This window comes from Cyrtonyx montezumae, unplaced genomic scaffold (genome assembly GCF_038088225.1).
Source record: "Cyrtonyx montezumae isolate F1298 unplaced genomic scaffold, pur_monq_1.0 scaffold_0, whole genome shotgun sequence".
NCBI lineage: Eukaryota > Metazoa > Chordata > Aves > Galliformes > Odontophoridae > Cyrtonyx > Cyrtonyx montezumae.
The window spans coordinates 867,498-881,135 of NW_027071824.1; the positions used below are offsets into that span (position 1 = coordinate 867,498).

Below are 13,638 nucleotides of genomic sequence, written 5' to 3' on the forward strand. Positions count from 1 at the left end.
CTACACTGTACTCAGGCTGCTGGATTTTCAAGGTAGTGCTGCTACACTGCACTCAAGCTGTTCTGTGGTGCTGCAAAGACCAACGCGGCACAGCTCTTCTATCATTTAAAAGAAAAAAGACTCATTTCAATAAATAAGCTATGATATAAATATATTTACACTATGCACATTACAGGAAATACATCGTATTAAAAAGTAATAGGGAATAATAACACCATCCCTGCAATCCACTATGGTCACAACTACAGGTTTTGAATTTTAAGAGTTTTATTAGAGAAGTTGGAAGTTTCATCTCAGGACTGACAATAACATCATTATCTCTTTTCATTTATTTTATCGGAATATGTGGAATTCATTTGTACAGGCATATACAACAAAGTAAGTGGTGCTTAGTACACTGAAATCAGGAATCTGATTTGTTCTAAACTACCGTTTTTCCATGCAGTCATCTTCAAACTGGCAGCATGGACAAGTCCCAAGCGGAATGCTTACATGCATTGTTTTGCAGTAACTACAGCAAGCTTTGGAAACATGCAAATTAACACATTAGCAAATTGTTTTTGCATTTAATGGACGTAAAAAGATTATTCCTGATATGAAATTCTGAAAATCTGCATAAATACTTTTGTGTAAAATTAAATTAGTTATGTACTTTTCTTTTACTAGAAGTATCAAGAATGCCCATGTAATTAATATACACACATACATAGAGAGACCTCTTTATGCTAAAAGTCTTTGTAATTAATCAAACAAGATTCTGTGCCATACATTTATTCAGTATTTACCAGCTAGTAGAACGACTGTGGTCATATAGTAGGCATTACAGTCTTATTAGCGTTTGTATCACATGCAAACGTACTCTTAGCATTTCTGTTTACTAGTTTTATCATGTGGCAACATGTATGTGTTGGTTTTTTTTCTACAATGTCATGATTCTGAAGTGTATAAATACTTTTTACATTTTCACAGTTACAAACTTTTTGCCAAAAGCCATTAAAACAATCTTTAAGTTACAACGAACTGTAATATCTGGGATCTGCAGCAACAGGATCAAAATGCAATTTCTGTACAAGCGACATACGATGTAAACTTTTCTTAAAGTGCCTAATAAACAATCCCTTAGAGCACTGAGCAGTTTTGGCACAAATACACTGTATTTCCCTCATGCTAACCATTGCAGTAACTTACAGAGGATATGTCTTCTTTCAGACACGACAGAGTTGATATGGCACATATGAATGACGTTACGGGACAGCAGAAATATCCTGTGAAGTTACTGTTACAGTTGGTGAATTTGATGGATGGCTTAGTACATACTGAACTTCAAAGATACACAATTTTCAACTGCTTACTGTCTGCTGCCTGAAAAATGCTTTGAAATATAACTAAGAATTGCCCACTCTACTCATGAGAGTGATTGGGACCAGTATTATTACAGTGACCTAGAAAAAGATCCATCTGAATGAGCTTGATGACATCAGGTGCCGAGCACCTGACAAGTCACTTGTTGGGATGTGGCAGCATGGGGTTTCTACACAACACAGCACACAGGGGAACACAAATGGTAAATAACAGCTTGACTATAATTTTGTTGCCATTTGAGATGATAAAAATATCTGTTGTGTTTCAAAGCTCTGATTGTGTAATTCTGATGCAGACAATTTGCCTGCTGAAATGCAGAAAGGAATATAGGACTGAGTTTACAAACTCTTCATCTTCTGTTTAGTGTTTTTCCGAACAAAGGAAACTCTAATCATGGAAATCCAACAAAGGAAATTCAGTGCCCAGTGTTAAAACAAAAGAATGCAAACTTAAAACTCTGTGGTCCATAGCTATACTTTCTATATTAAAAAAATAATAAAAGCCCACTTTTCTACCTCAGCAATAACATTTTGAATTTTGCTCTCATTTGAAAGGATGCTATGTTCTCCAACTTCAATTTGCATGTTGAGGCTTCAGACCACTGTTGCTGGCCTGCGATCCATCTCTGCTTCCAGCTTCACCATCTGCTGCATCTCCTTTGCCTGCATTCCAAAATAACCGCGGGAGGCATTGCATTAGACCTTGTGTTCAGATTGAAGTCTGGTTGGTTATGTTTTTATTTTATGATAGCATCTAAATGAAACACAGGCTAAACACACTAAACATAGGAGTAATAACATTGTGTGTCTCCCCTCTCCCACCAAGTCATTATGTTCTCAAAATCAGATGTCTACCAATAAATGGAAAATATTCTTGATTTTATTCCAAAATTCACGGGTTGACTTTCTGAAGAAAGACACAGTAAAATGCAAAAGCACCAATTTTTGTGGGGGGGAAACTGGTTGAACTGTTTCTCCCGATAAGAAACATATTTGGGAATGTCTGCACAAACACTGCTCTGTGAATACTGCAATGCACTTACTTCCTGTAATATCCAGACTTAATCCATTATCTGAGACCGAATTATTTCCATAATGACAACAAATGATCAAAATAAGTCAGTGTAACATCTTCCTTGCAGTATGCAAGACATTTTTTTTTTGTAATCTTTTTAAAATAATCTTTATCCGGCCTTGAGAGATTACTTGTCTTATTATTACAGACACTGACATTTTCAACTCAATATTAGACTACTGCTACATCCCCTCCATGGGATTACATCCACGGAATCCACCTGATATTGCACCCAATTGCACTGTGAGGAATCCAGCAATGAATTCATGGCAGATCTCACAACAAACTCTGCATGCCTCAGGCTCTGCAAGCAGAATTAAAGCACCGTGTACAAATGGTATCTGGCCTGAGAATCCCCTGCTTAGAGGGAGCTTTTAAAATTGTCCTTCTCTCCGTCATACACGCACACTCATAAACAGTCATTCCTCCTGCAGCTCCTTGTAGACTGTACATAGTGCTTTGTTTTGAGACTCCGTGGTTTGAAAGATCCAGGAAGTCCCCATCTCTTCGTTTTCAGTGACAGCTCTCAATTTGGAGATGTATTTAAATACATAACTCAAAACACTCTGAATAACTCGGCCCCGAGGGCAAGATATCTTTACAATCAAGTTTCTAAGGTTTGGAACAGGTTTAGGAATAGGAAAACCAAGCTTATCTTTTCTTTGGTATAACTGCTTTGTATCTGTTAGGCAGATTACTGGATTTGATTTAAGTCAATCGTTGCAGAAAAACTTGTAAATGTTGCTTTGACAGGGAAATCTGATATACAAGTTCCTGCTCAAGGAGTCACCTATTCTGGATGAATAAAGACATTTGCATATGTGAAAATGAGCAGATGTAGATCTAAAGTAATGAGATGCATAGCCATTCATCTGGCAAGGTAAATGTGCATTTGTGCAGATGTGCCTTCTTGAACAATCTAGCCTTGTACTTTCATAATCATCACCATCATCTTGGGGGAAAAAAAAAGTAATTATGATAATAGCAAAGAAACTGTCATAAATATGATTAAAAATTAATCAATGCTCTCCATTTAAATGAGTTAAAAGCTTGAAAGTAATGAAGAAATAATTTTAACATGGAGATGTGAAAACATAATAAATAAACCAATATGTACAACCTCTTCTGAAATGTTGGCTGGTTTTGCCTGTGTGTGAAGTGCAATTCCAGCTAAAACAAAACTGTGTGTTTTTTCTTAGTGACTCACACATTTTACGTTTTAGGCTTTGTGACTTAACTGCTGGCACATTGTGTCCTATAAATATTCTGCATGCCACTGCATGGTGTACAGAATTATTTTAGAGATAACTTGGTTTCAAAGAACTCATTAGCATAGGATCACGATGCCCACTTTTGCTCATTTGAGGCCAGTTCTGATGGTGCATTCTGAGGCACACACACGAACACAATGCAGTGAGTTTTTGCAAGGCTGTGTTAAAGTCCTGTGAATGAAAGAAGCTCGTGGCAGTTTATGGACTCTGCTTGAAAGACAGTGTGATCTGAGACAGGTTAAGGCTAAGAACCACATATATTAAAATAAAAATATATTTTCCTAGCCCGATGAATGCTTTTTTCTTCATTAGATGTCTGAAAACAAACGTTGCAAAAGTGGGTGCTGCCACACTCAGTGACAAAATATACAACTATGTCATCAACTGAAGAAAATAATTCAGGTCAGGCAATACTGTAAAACTGGATGTTCAAGCTTAGTGCAACTATTTCCCTTGGTTAATTGAGATTTCTTGTGAGTAGTGATTATTTAGAAAACTACAGCAGCACAGCCACACAGAATAATTATCATACTTTGAAACACACTGGATTTTAAAGTGAATGTGCTGGAAATCTCTTCTTCAGACACGAAAAAGCTACTTCTAGTAATCTGTTCTATACTTTGCTATCTTTAGTGTGAAATTTCTTATTTTATTAATATGTGACACTAATATGTGATTATTTGTCTATCAATATTAGCATTTAATCAAATGTATGTTAACACTACAGTAGTTTAACTTAGATCAACAGACACTCTTGCATACGATTTATGAATCTGAACATACCTTCCAGTAACAATAGTAATGTACAATACAAGTTAATCTCTAAATATTTCTTATCTACATTGCTACTTGTATGCATCTGAATCAGAGGGGCTCAAGCACAAAATACTGTTAATATTGTTTCAGGCTCAAATACCTGCGTGCAATCAAGATTAACATTGTGTTCACTATGTCAACGGTACTTCCCAGTGGTTGCATTTACAAGGAAGGCTCCAATGATAATGATTCAATTTAGAAGGAAAGCAAACTGAAATAATAGTTTTCTTATTATACATCCATCCTACCTTGTGTTTGAGACACTGCATGACAGGATTTCAAAAGCTGTTTGTACAAAAATAATAATGTCAAAATCGAGTAATACAACAAGAAGCAAATTAAATGAATGAAAACTGAAGTGAGACTAAAAAATTAATGCAAGAAAAACATACATAAAACAAAAATTTAAATCCACAACAGTTTGCATTGAGGGCTGTTTCCACCCATAATTCTACTTACCCACACTGTATATTTGTATGAAAAATTTATTCATTTGTTTGAACAGAAAAAAAAACCAACAACACTTTGAAATATGCATTAAACAAATACCACCTTTACCTCTATCCAACTAGCTTTCACATATAAATACATATCGCAACAAAGCAAGACCTTGCTGGGGTTTGCACTGGTGCACTGTAGGGGCTGAAAGGAGGCAGCCAGAAGAGCAGATATGGATGTATATGCACTGATGGATCAAATCAGAGTGGTCTAAAAAGCAGTTAAGGGACCCTCCCCATGGTGGATACCCCTACAAAAGTGATAACTAGAATGTGAACAGTTTTTCCTCCATTTAATCACTGCTGATCTAAGCTGACCTCATCTCTGCACTAAAATGGAATATGAGCAGGATCATGTAGGCTGTTACCATCTGCACAACAGTGGAGGCTGTAACCACAGGTTAAGAGAAGAATTTACAAGCTGACAGAGGTGACTCCTTTAAAAATTCAGTTATTTCCCAGCAGCCTATCTTCCTTATACATAATGTTTCCATTGCATTGCAGCTAAAATCACAGGTGTGATTCCTTCTGGTCCTTATGTGTTCAAACACTGGACCTAAAGCACTCTGAAGACAACATTGAAAGACACTACTGATCACATCTGTCTTTGGATCAAGACCATCATTTTTTGTCAACTAGCACAGTTTACAGTCGTCCGTGATGCTCTCTACAGTAATGTCACAGATCCATTGTAAGCCAATTGCTTCCCTGGGTGTCTCCTTATCCCACCTTTTCCCTCATGTGCAGACACAGCTCAGGAGCAGACTGATGGACAGATCCAATGGCACTGGATGTCACAGATGGGATCTACAGAAACCTTAATGGGGAACAGACTAAAAAACTTCGCTCGTCCAGAAGGGGAATGGAGCAATCAGAAGACAAAGCAGTGGTGGCTGGAGCTCAGTAGCAGCAGCTTACTTGCTGTCATCACCCTACAAGTTAACCTGGTTGAAACTTATGGGGCTGTAAGACTCTCTAGTGATCGTGGAAATATTTGATTTGGGTGTACTACTCCCTCTCCCTCTGCAAGATTACTTCAATTCATAGCACAAAGTCTGCCAGAGAGTTCAAGTTCTAAAAAATTAATAACAAAGAAGTAAGTGCCTAACCCTTGAAAGTAAAGCATATTAAACACACCCTTTCTCTCTCCTCCCACTGAACTGATGGATATATTCCCCTTCCAGATTACACTTGTGTAAGTGCATTACTGCAGGTCTGTGTGATTATCACAGCTCTGCTGGCTCAATCTTTCAGCAAGGGAGCTGCTCAGAACAGTGTTCCTTCTACCAGAAATAAGATTAGAACTTTCCTTTCCTTGCCAAATAGCTATTTCAATTTTTGCTTAAAAAAAAAAAAGATTATAAACAAGCAGAAAATAAGAAGGTATTTTAATTAGGACAGGGTGTACTAGTATAGATAAGATTCCCCATGCTACTACACTTCTCTAGAGTTCAGTTCAAACTAAAATCTCTCCTGGAGTCCAGAGGTGCTGTGGGCACATGCTTTGCATCTAATTTCCAAACAGCACTAGAAATGTAAGTTCAAAAATGATAGAAACTTGAGGTATTTTGGGGGGGAGTCATTAAAATATGCATGGTGGACTTTTAATTAATGATCTAGCCTATGAGTACCAAAGTGGTTGAGCAGCTGAAAGGACAGACTCTGGCTTTCGCATGCTTATCTGAAACAAATTGGGTACTGTATTATTACTTAAGTCACTTCATCTCTTCATTTTAACTCCCCAGATAGGTGAGTGATCATGACAAGGTCATTTTCCTCCGTTTGGTAGTGACTTACTTAGAAGTATTTTATTCAGACTCATCTGGTCACCATTTTTACTAGCCTGCTTTTGTTTTAAGCATTTTAGATAAAATACCTGCTCATTCTGCTTTTCCAAGACTTCTAAATGCTCAAGTTGAACTTTTTTCAATTGATCCATTTCCTTTGACTGTTTCATTGCAAGCTATAAGGAAAAGAAAATATAATGCATTGTTAATACAAGGAATAAAAGACTTAACTGAACTTAGACATATATACAGTCTTGCCTCCTTTGGATGGTACCAAAAGGTCATAGGTGGCCCTTATATCACACAGTCTTAAGAAGAGCAATTAATTTAAAAATATATACATTTATACATATTTGTCATGACATATACTGTGTCAAAGTAGCAGAGACAACAATGAACATTAACTTTATGGATTTAGAAATTTCCTCTTAAATAGAAATTAAATCTTTATACTATAGGTATGTGGAATGAAGCAAGGATAAACATTCGTTCACTAGAGCTGTATTCTCAGCACAGAAATGAAAATGAACATCCAGAAAGAGTGCCCATTGACTTTGTCAAGGTTATAGTTACCCTTTTTCTCTCTTCCAGGAACTTTTTCGTGTTGCTGCTGTTCAATTCTCTGACTCGCCTAAAAAGACACAAACAGTGTCCATGAATACTCACTGGAAAAAGAAGAAACTCAAAGGCATCAACAGAGAGAGTCATAAGGTATATTTTAGTTTCAGATTATTTGGGGTTAGTGGTAAATCAAACACTGTCCTGGTTTTTACAACTAACTGTTTCCAATTACCTTAACAGTGCGAATGAAGGCTTGAAAGAAGAGGTGAAGACTGCTGTGAATGAAATTTGACTTTTTCCCTTTCTGAAGAATAGTGGATGGAAATTAAAAAACTGTTAATTCATTTGCATGTCTTTTATTGCACACTTGATATATAAAGATAAATTTAGAGCAGAGTGCCATATCTCTAGCAGTGGTAAAGGAAAACACATCTGATGATGATATGTATAATTAGTTTAGCAGTGCATCAAGGTTCTTTCAGATATTATACAAAAATATAGATATACAATTAATATTTACGTAAGAGACTAAGATGTAAGTGTCTCTTCTAAGGATTTCTTTTATGAAATGTATCAGAAATTATTCAAAGAACCAAATCAGACTAATTGCAAATCTAACAACCAGAACTGCATTCAAATATGAGAATAGATTTTGCTAGGAGTCTTTACTGGAGGTCTTACATAAACTAAGCATACAGTTACCAAGGCCTCTGACAACTCATTTGCCTGATAAGCCAGGAGTCTGTAGCACAGACAAGGCTTAATTTAGCAGGAATAAATTCAAGCCTTTTGACCAACATAGTCCAGTAACAAAGATGGAATGTAAAGAGGAAAGAATGAGTCAGATGGCAGGCCTAAAGTGAAGAGGAAACCTTGAAATCTTACAAGGCATCATCACGTAGATTCTGCTTCTATCTACTTCTATCATCACTTCTAGCACTGTTGCTCTGTGTTCTATTCCTCTTCCATTTGTCAGTACAAAAGGGAGAAAGCCTTTCTCTGATGCCACCTCATGTGTTCTAAGTGATACTACCATTCTAGTTATTCCACCTAACACCAAACCTCAGACTTCCTTTTCAAAATAGTCCTAATTTCATTAAAAAGCGACAGCAAAGAAGTATATTGCAGTTATATTTACAGTCATTACAATCCTTAGACCTACATCAATCACTCACAGCTAATAGGTATAAAGTTCAAGACCTCATTATTTCCCCTATCAGAACAAAACGATTATTAAAAGAACAGAGATGAGAAAAGTAACAGCCTTCTTGAAATAGTCATATTTAGTGCAACCATCAGACATCATTTCCCTACATAAAGGCATGATTTTAACAGAAGTCATCTGTGAGTTCACCTTTCAGCTTTGGGGAGTGTTCTTCACTTTTCAAGAAAGAAGCTGTGGTACTTACCTCTCTCTTTCTGCTTTGTTTTTGATGGATTTATCTTGGCTTATGGCTTTGCTGTTCTCCATAGATATTTTAGCCTGGTTTGCACGCATCTCCTTGCTTTCCCTAGGAAAAACCAAAGAAAAATCATTAATACCCAAAATACAATCACTGATGAAATTGTTTTCCTGTCATTACTCTACACTGTAGTTTATTTTGCACTTGATGCATTAGGGATGAGGAAAGAACAGACTACATCAAAATTGCCTTCCTTTAGGTGGACTTCATACAATCTGAGCAAGCATTCAGAAATCTCCATTTGTCCCAGAGAATACAGTTGGAAAGATAAGCTCCAATCATTCACACTTAATGTTATTAAGGGGTAGAAAACATTCCTTTCTCTTTAGTGCACAGGAGATGTCTGAGTAAGAGCTACTATCAGCTATTTTGAAAATGAAACTTGTGTAGTACACATCCTGCACACCCTGCAATAGTAGTAGCACTTGTCGGTTGTGGTACGAACTGACAGTCTTCTCGTCAAGACTTCTACTTAGGGACTGAGAAGACTCCGATGTTTAGACTGCGGTCAGACCTGTGCTTGTTTTCTCCTTCTGACCCAGTGAACCCTGAAGCCTATTCTGTGAAACAAGGTTGTGTCAGTAAAGCCATCATTCATCGTTGGAAGTAACAGCACAGATGACGACTTTCAGAAAACAGCTTACGAGCTTTGAGTGAGTGGAATTCAGCTCTTCTCCAGGCTGGGTAAAGCAGTCAAGCTACAAAAAGGCTTTCCCTGAAGGCTAGCTCTTGCATTCTGCCTGCTCAGTATTCTGGCTCTTGTAGCTCTTGATCTTAAGTGCTTATTTAAACAGGGATTATATATGGAAATTAGACAGTGGATAACTGGCAATAATTATTGTGAAGTTCCCAGCAGTGCATAAGCATCTAGAAGTCAGAGGCTGCATGACAAGGCAGTGCCTCAGTCTCTTTTCCTGGACATGATCTTAGAGTAGAGTGCCAAACAACTACTGTGCTTACTAACCCAGAATATTAAGTGTTGTATATATGCACAGGAAGGGTGCAGCAAAGAACTAAGTACTTAATTTAACAAAATGTTGTCACTGAATTTTTTATGCTTTCCTTAATCTCCAAAAGACATTAAACAGCATGAGGAAATTTTGCTCCATTATTTGTATTTTCCATATTTTGATGCTTTTTATTAAAGAAATGCAGCACTCTCTTTCTATCCAAAAATTCATGAGGTGAAACATTTCCTGAATACAGATTTAAAAACAATAGCATCACAGTAAAAGTGAGATAGAGCTCTAAGATGTGTTCATTTGACAGCTCATTTCATTCCAACAATCCAAATAAAAGCTTTTATTTTCTATACTGAGTTTGAAGTAATTTTCAAGTAGACTACCTTAAGAGCAGTTCTGAAGTTATTTATTTCTGTGTGCACGGATATGAAAAGTGTTAAGCGTGGGTGCTGGAACTGATTTAACTTGTTTGCACAGATATAATTTCAGAGTGAAAAAAGTTAGGAGGATTAAAGAACTACTGTGCAACACTGATGATTTCAAAATAAGGCATCGGCCACAGATATGGCTGGAAGAGACAACAGCTATCTGCATGTCTCTACTTCTCTGCTATGGCAGCTGTGATCTAGCTCTCAGTTGCACTGATAATAAGACCTCATAGTGTTTTTGGTTTCCACAGCTTGAAAGAAATAAAAAAAAAAACATTTTTAAAGAAGACATGAAAAATATTCCTTTCAAAATCACCAAGAAGCACTTGTAGGGAACGCTCTTTGTTTCTAAAATAGTGTTTCATATAAATAGCATCAGTTCATTGCCAAACTACCTGATGCTAAGCTTCTCACAAAGTCCCAAGTTCAAGCTGTGCTGCCCTGGCTGCCAGCACTATGCCACGGTAGAGATCTCCCTTTTGCTCAGAGGTGACAAGGATACCCCAGTCAAAGTTCTTGCAAAATGTAGATAAGCCAGGAAGGTAAAGAAACAAAGGATTCTGAAAGAACATCACAAGCAACTGCAAGATTAATTGCTGATTTCCTACGGTATCATACTGACTGAAATGGTAACATTTGTACAAACGTATTCCTAAAAGGATACTAGACTTTATGCATTTATCTTGGGCATTTACAAATATATTTAGATTAAAGTGTGTTAATTTGTCACCAAGTCTTGTTTGGATAACTATACAGAAAAATTCTCTTGCATTAAAGAAAAGAAAAATAATTTTCATTTCTCTCTCATGTTATTCAGTGCTGCAGACTTAGCTTCAGGTCCTCAATTTCTGAAATGCTGCACACTCACTATGTTCAAGTCAGTAAAGCAAAACCATATGGAGCAGGTAGGGGGGATGGCAGCCCTGGAGTTCAATAAGCTTCAGATTTTCAGTAGTTACTGCTGTCTTCTGCTTTGTTTTTAAATGAACTCCAAGCATGAACTGTAATAGCTTTTCTCTGCGCACACAAAGGGAAACTATATACTCTGTAGCTGATAGCTACATCATTTTATATTACTGATCTTTCCTACCAGTTCCATGTCCTCTTTTGTGATAGCTAACTCATTACTTCAGCTCACTAAGAGGGAAGTGGTGAGAGCAGCATACTAACAGTATGGCCCATGTCCCATGCTGCTCTTAGATAGAATCTTCCTTCCCTATGGTTACCAGAGTTGCCTCTTGGCTATTATTTCTAACAATACAGATAAATGCATATGTATACACACATTGCATCCTATAAAATAGTTTATAAAGCGTGAAGTTTCTTTGAAGCACTATTATTCACATTTCAAATGCTATGTTCCAAATTCTTCTGAAACATTAATACACTGAGATACACTCTCACATTTGTTTCAGATAGGAAAATCCCTAGTCTGCACATTTAGGGGTTACATACAACTCCTGAATAAGCAGAAAAGAACTAATTGCAATGAATAAAGCAAAAAGAAATTGGAAGGTTGTTACTCCTGGGACAGTTGAAAAAATACAGTACATTTATCAGGATGTAGATTTTGAGGACTTGAAGTCAGTAACTCTGAAAATAGAACGATATGTAGACAACACAGATGACTTAACAACAGCAAAATCCACTGACCGCAGTATACGAACCACTTAGAAGAAATTATACAGGGCCATTTAAACAACACAGGGATGCAGAAATTCTAAACCCAAAGACACGAGAAAAAAATACCCTTTTTTAAAAAAAGAAACTTTGTCCTAGTGTAGATCTAATAGATTCCTACAGTGGTGGCCTTAAAAGTTATGACAGAATGTATGGATGACAAAAAAAATTTTACTTTCAAAAAGACAAGTAAAAGAAATCATATTCCATGGGCAGGTAATACACCAGTAGAATATGTTTCAAGTGCTGCAATAAACTTCATTCAGGACAGAAAGCAGGGCTCTCCAAACCAAAGAGATTTTATTCCTCTGGGCTGGTGCAGTCCAGTATGATTCAAAGCTATAAGCTTGCCTCCAATCAGAATTTTTTGAACAATGAATTTGTATTATTTAATGTAAAAACTTTTGGAGTTTAGTAGGGTATATACTGAGAGACATCTAGAATACATGGGTTAACACAGAAATTAACATAAAGATGAGCTCTCTAAAAGCTTTTGGCTGTGACAATTCTCTGTTGGATGGAAATTTGCAGGCCCCAGCATGTGCTCTCTCTGATACAAAAATAAGCTGTTTTTTTCAGTCAGGACTTTAAAAATGTGACTTATTTTGTTCCCTACACTTCTGAACTGAAAGAAGCTGATGACAACTGCATATGAATATGTACACACACACACTGCATTCGTGTGCTGTTAGGCTGCTTCACATAACAGATCATAGCAGAATATAATTCTCTACATATACAATTTTTAACAGACTGGACGCTATTTCTATTTAATTTCTTTTAAAGTGAGTGGGACAGTCAATCACACAAGCAGCAAGACAGTGGTGTAATGTACTATCTTCTGCATTCTCAGTGATTCTGACTGTATACTGTTAGTCTAATGTAGCTTGCTATGACCATTACTCCATTGCCATTGTTTTTACAATCTTTTGATTTGTGGATCTTTCTTATAATCAACCAGTGCTATAAACACACATAACAAGATCTCCCAGTAACTTTAAAGGATATTTCTCTATTTGATATTTCTCAGTTTCTGGGCCTCTGAATTTGAGTTCCTGAGTAAAGTCCAAGCACATCCACAGCTGATGCAAACTACTTCATCACATCCACTGCCTTTAATGAAGTTCACACAACCTAAACCAGGCAAGAAGCCCATTCCCGCATTACTCTATCTATTATTTGTTGACTTGGTTTGCTTCTCCCCCTCACACAGTGCAGTATCTTTGACAGCAGTACAGGAACTATTAGCATAAGAAATAAAGCATTCTACAAAACAAACAGGAGCCAGCCCTCCTCAACAGGTAGCACTGCCCTGCTCACCTGTCATGTGAAAATTTTAGCTGCTGGGTCTGTTGCTCATGAGCATTAATCAGCAGTTTCTTCAGCAATTCACACTGCTGGTTCAAGTGTAAATCACGGATTTCTTGCTCTTCTGCACTGTGCGTATTGATCATCTCAGACCACTCTTTAGTGTGCTGTGCCACAATCTCTTTGACCTGTAGAAAAAGAACAGCAGCTTTGGCAGTGGTTCTCAGGCTATAAGATCAACTGTAACTGCTGCTGAAGATGATGTGGAGACAATCATAACAAAGATTCTAAAGAACGCAGCTAAAACATGAAAATGAAGTCACACAAGTGAAACTGCTTCAAAGAATAATGAAACCACTGAGGACACTGCAGTCTATTAAAAAAATAAACTGTAAGACTGTTACCTAAAGTGCCCTGATTAAGTTGGCT

The 13,638-nt window shown here is 37.0% G+C and overlaps 1 protein-coding gene across 1 annotated transcript in view; it reads right to left on the reverse strand.

Annotated features, from left to right (window-relative positions):
- Positions 1–169: 169 nt before the first annotated feature.
- Positions 170–13,638, reverse strand: part of PLCB4 (phospholipase C beta 4) — a 191,634-nt gene continuing 178,165 nt past the window's right edge. The window contains exons 35-40 of the mRNA XM_065734812.1: positions 13,222–13,397; positions 8,778–8,879; positions 7,381–7,438; positions 6,897–6,983; positions 4,772–4,808; positions 170–2,024 (exon numbers count right to left, since the gene is read on the reverse strand). Coding sequence (XP_065590884.1) covers positions 1,936–2,024; positions 4,772–4,808; positions 6,897–6,983; positions 7,381–7,438; positions 8,778–8,879; positions 13,222–13,397 — 549 coding nt within the window. The 3' untranslated portion in view covers positions 170–1,935. The remainder of the gene's footprint in view (positions 2,025–4,771; positions 4,809–6,896; positions 6,984–7,380; positions 7,439–8,777; positions 8,880–13,221; positions 13,398–13,638) is intronic.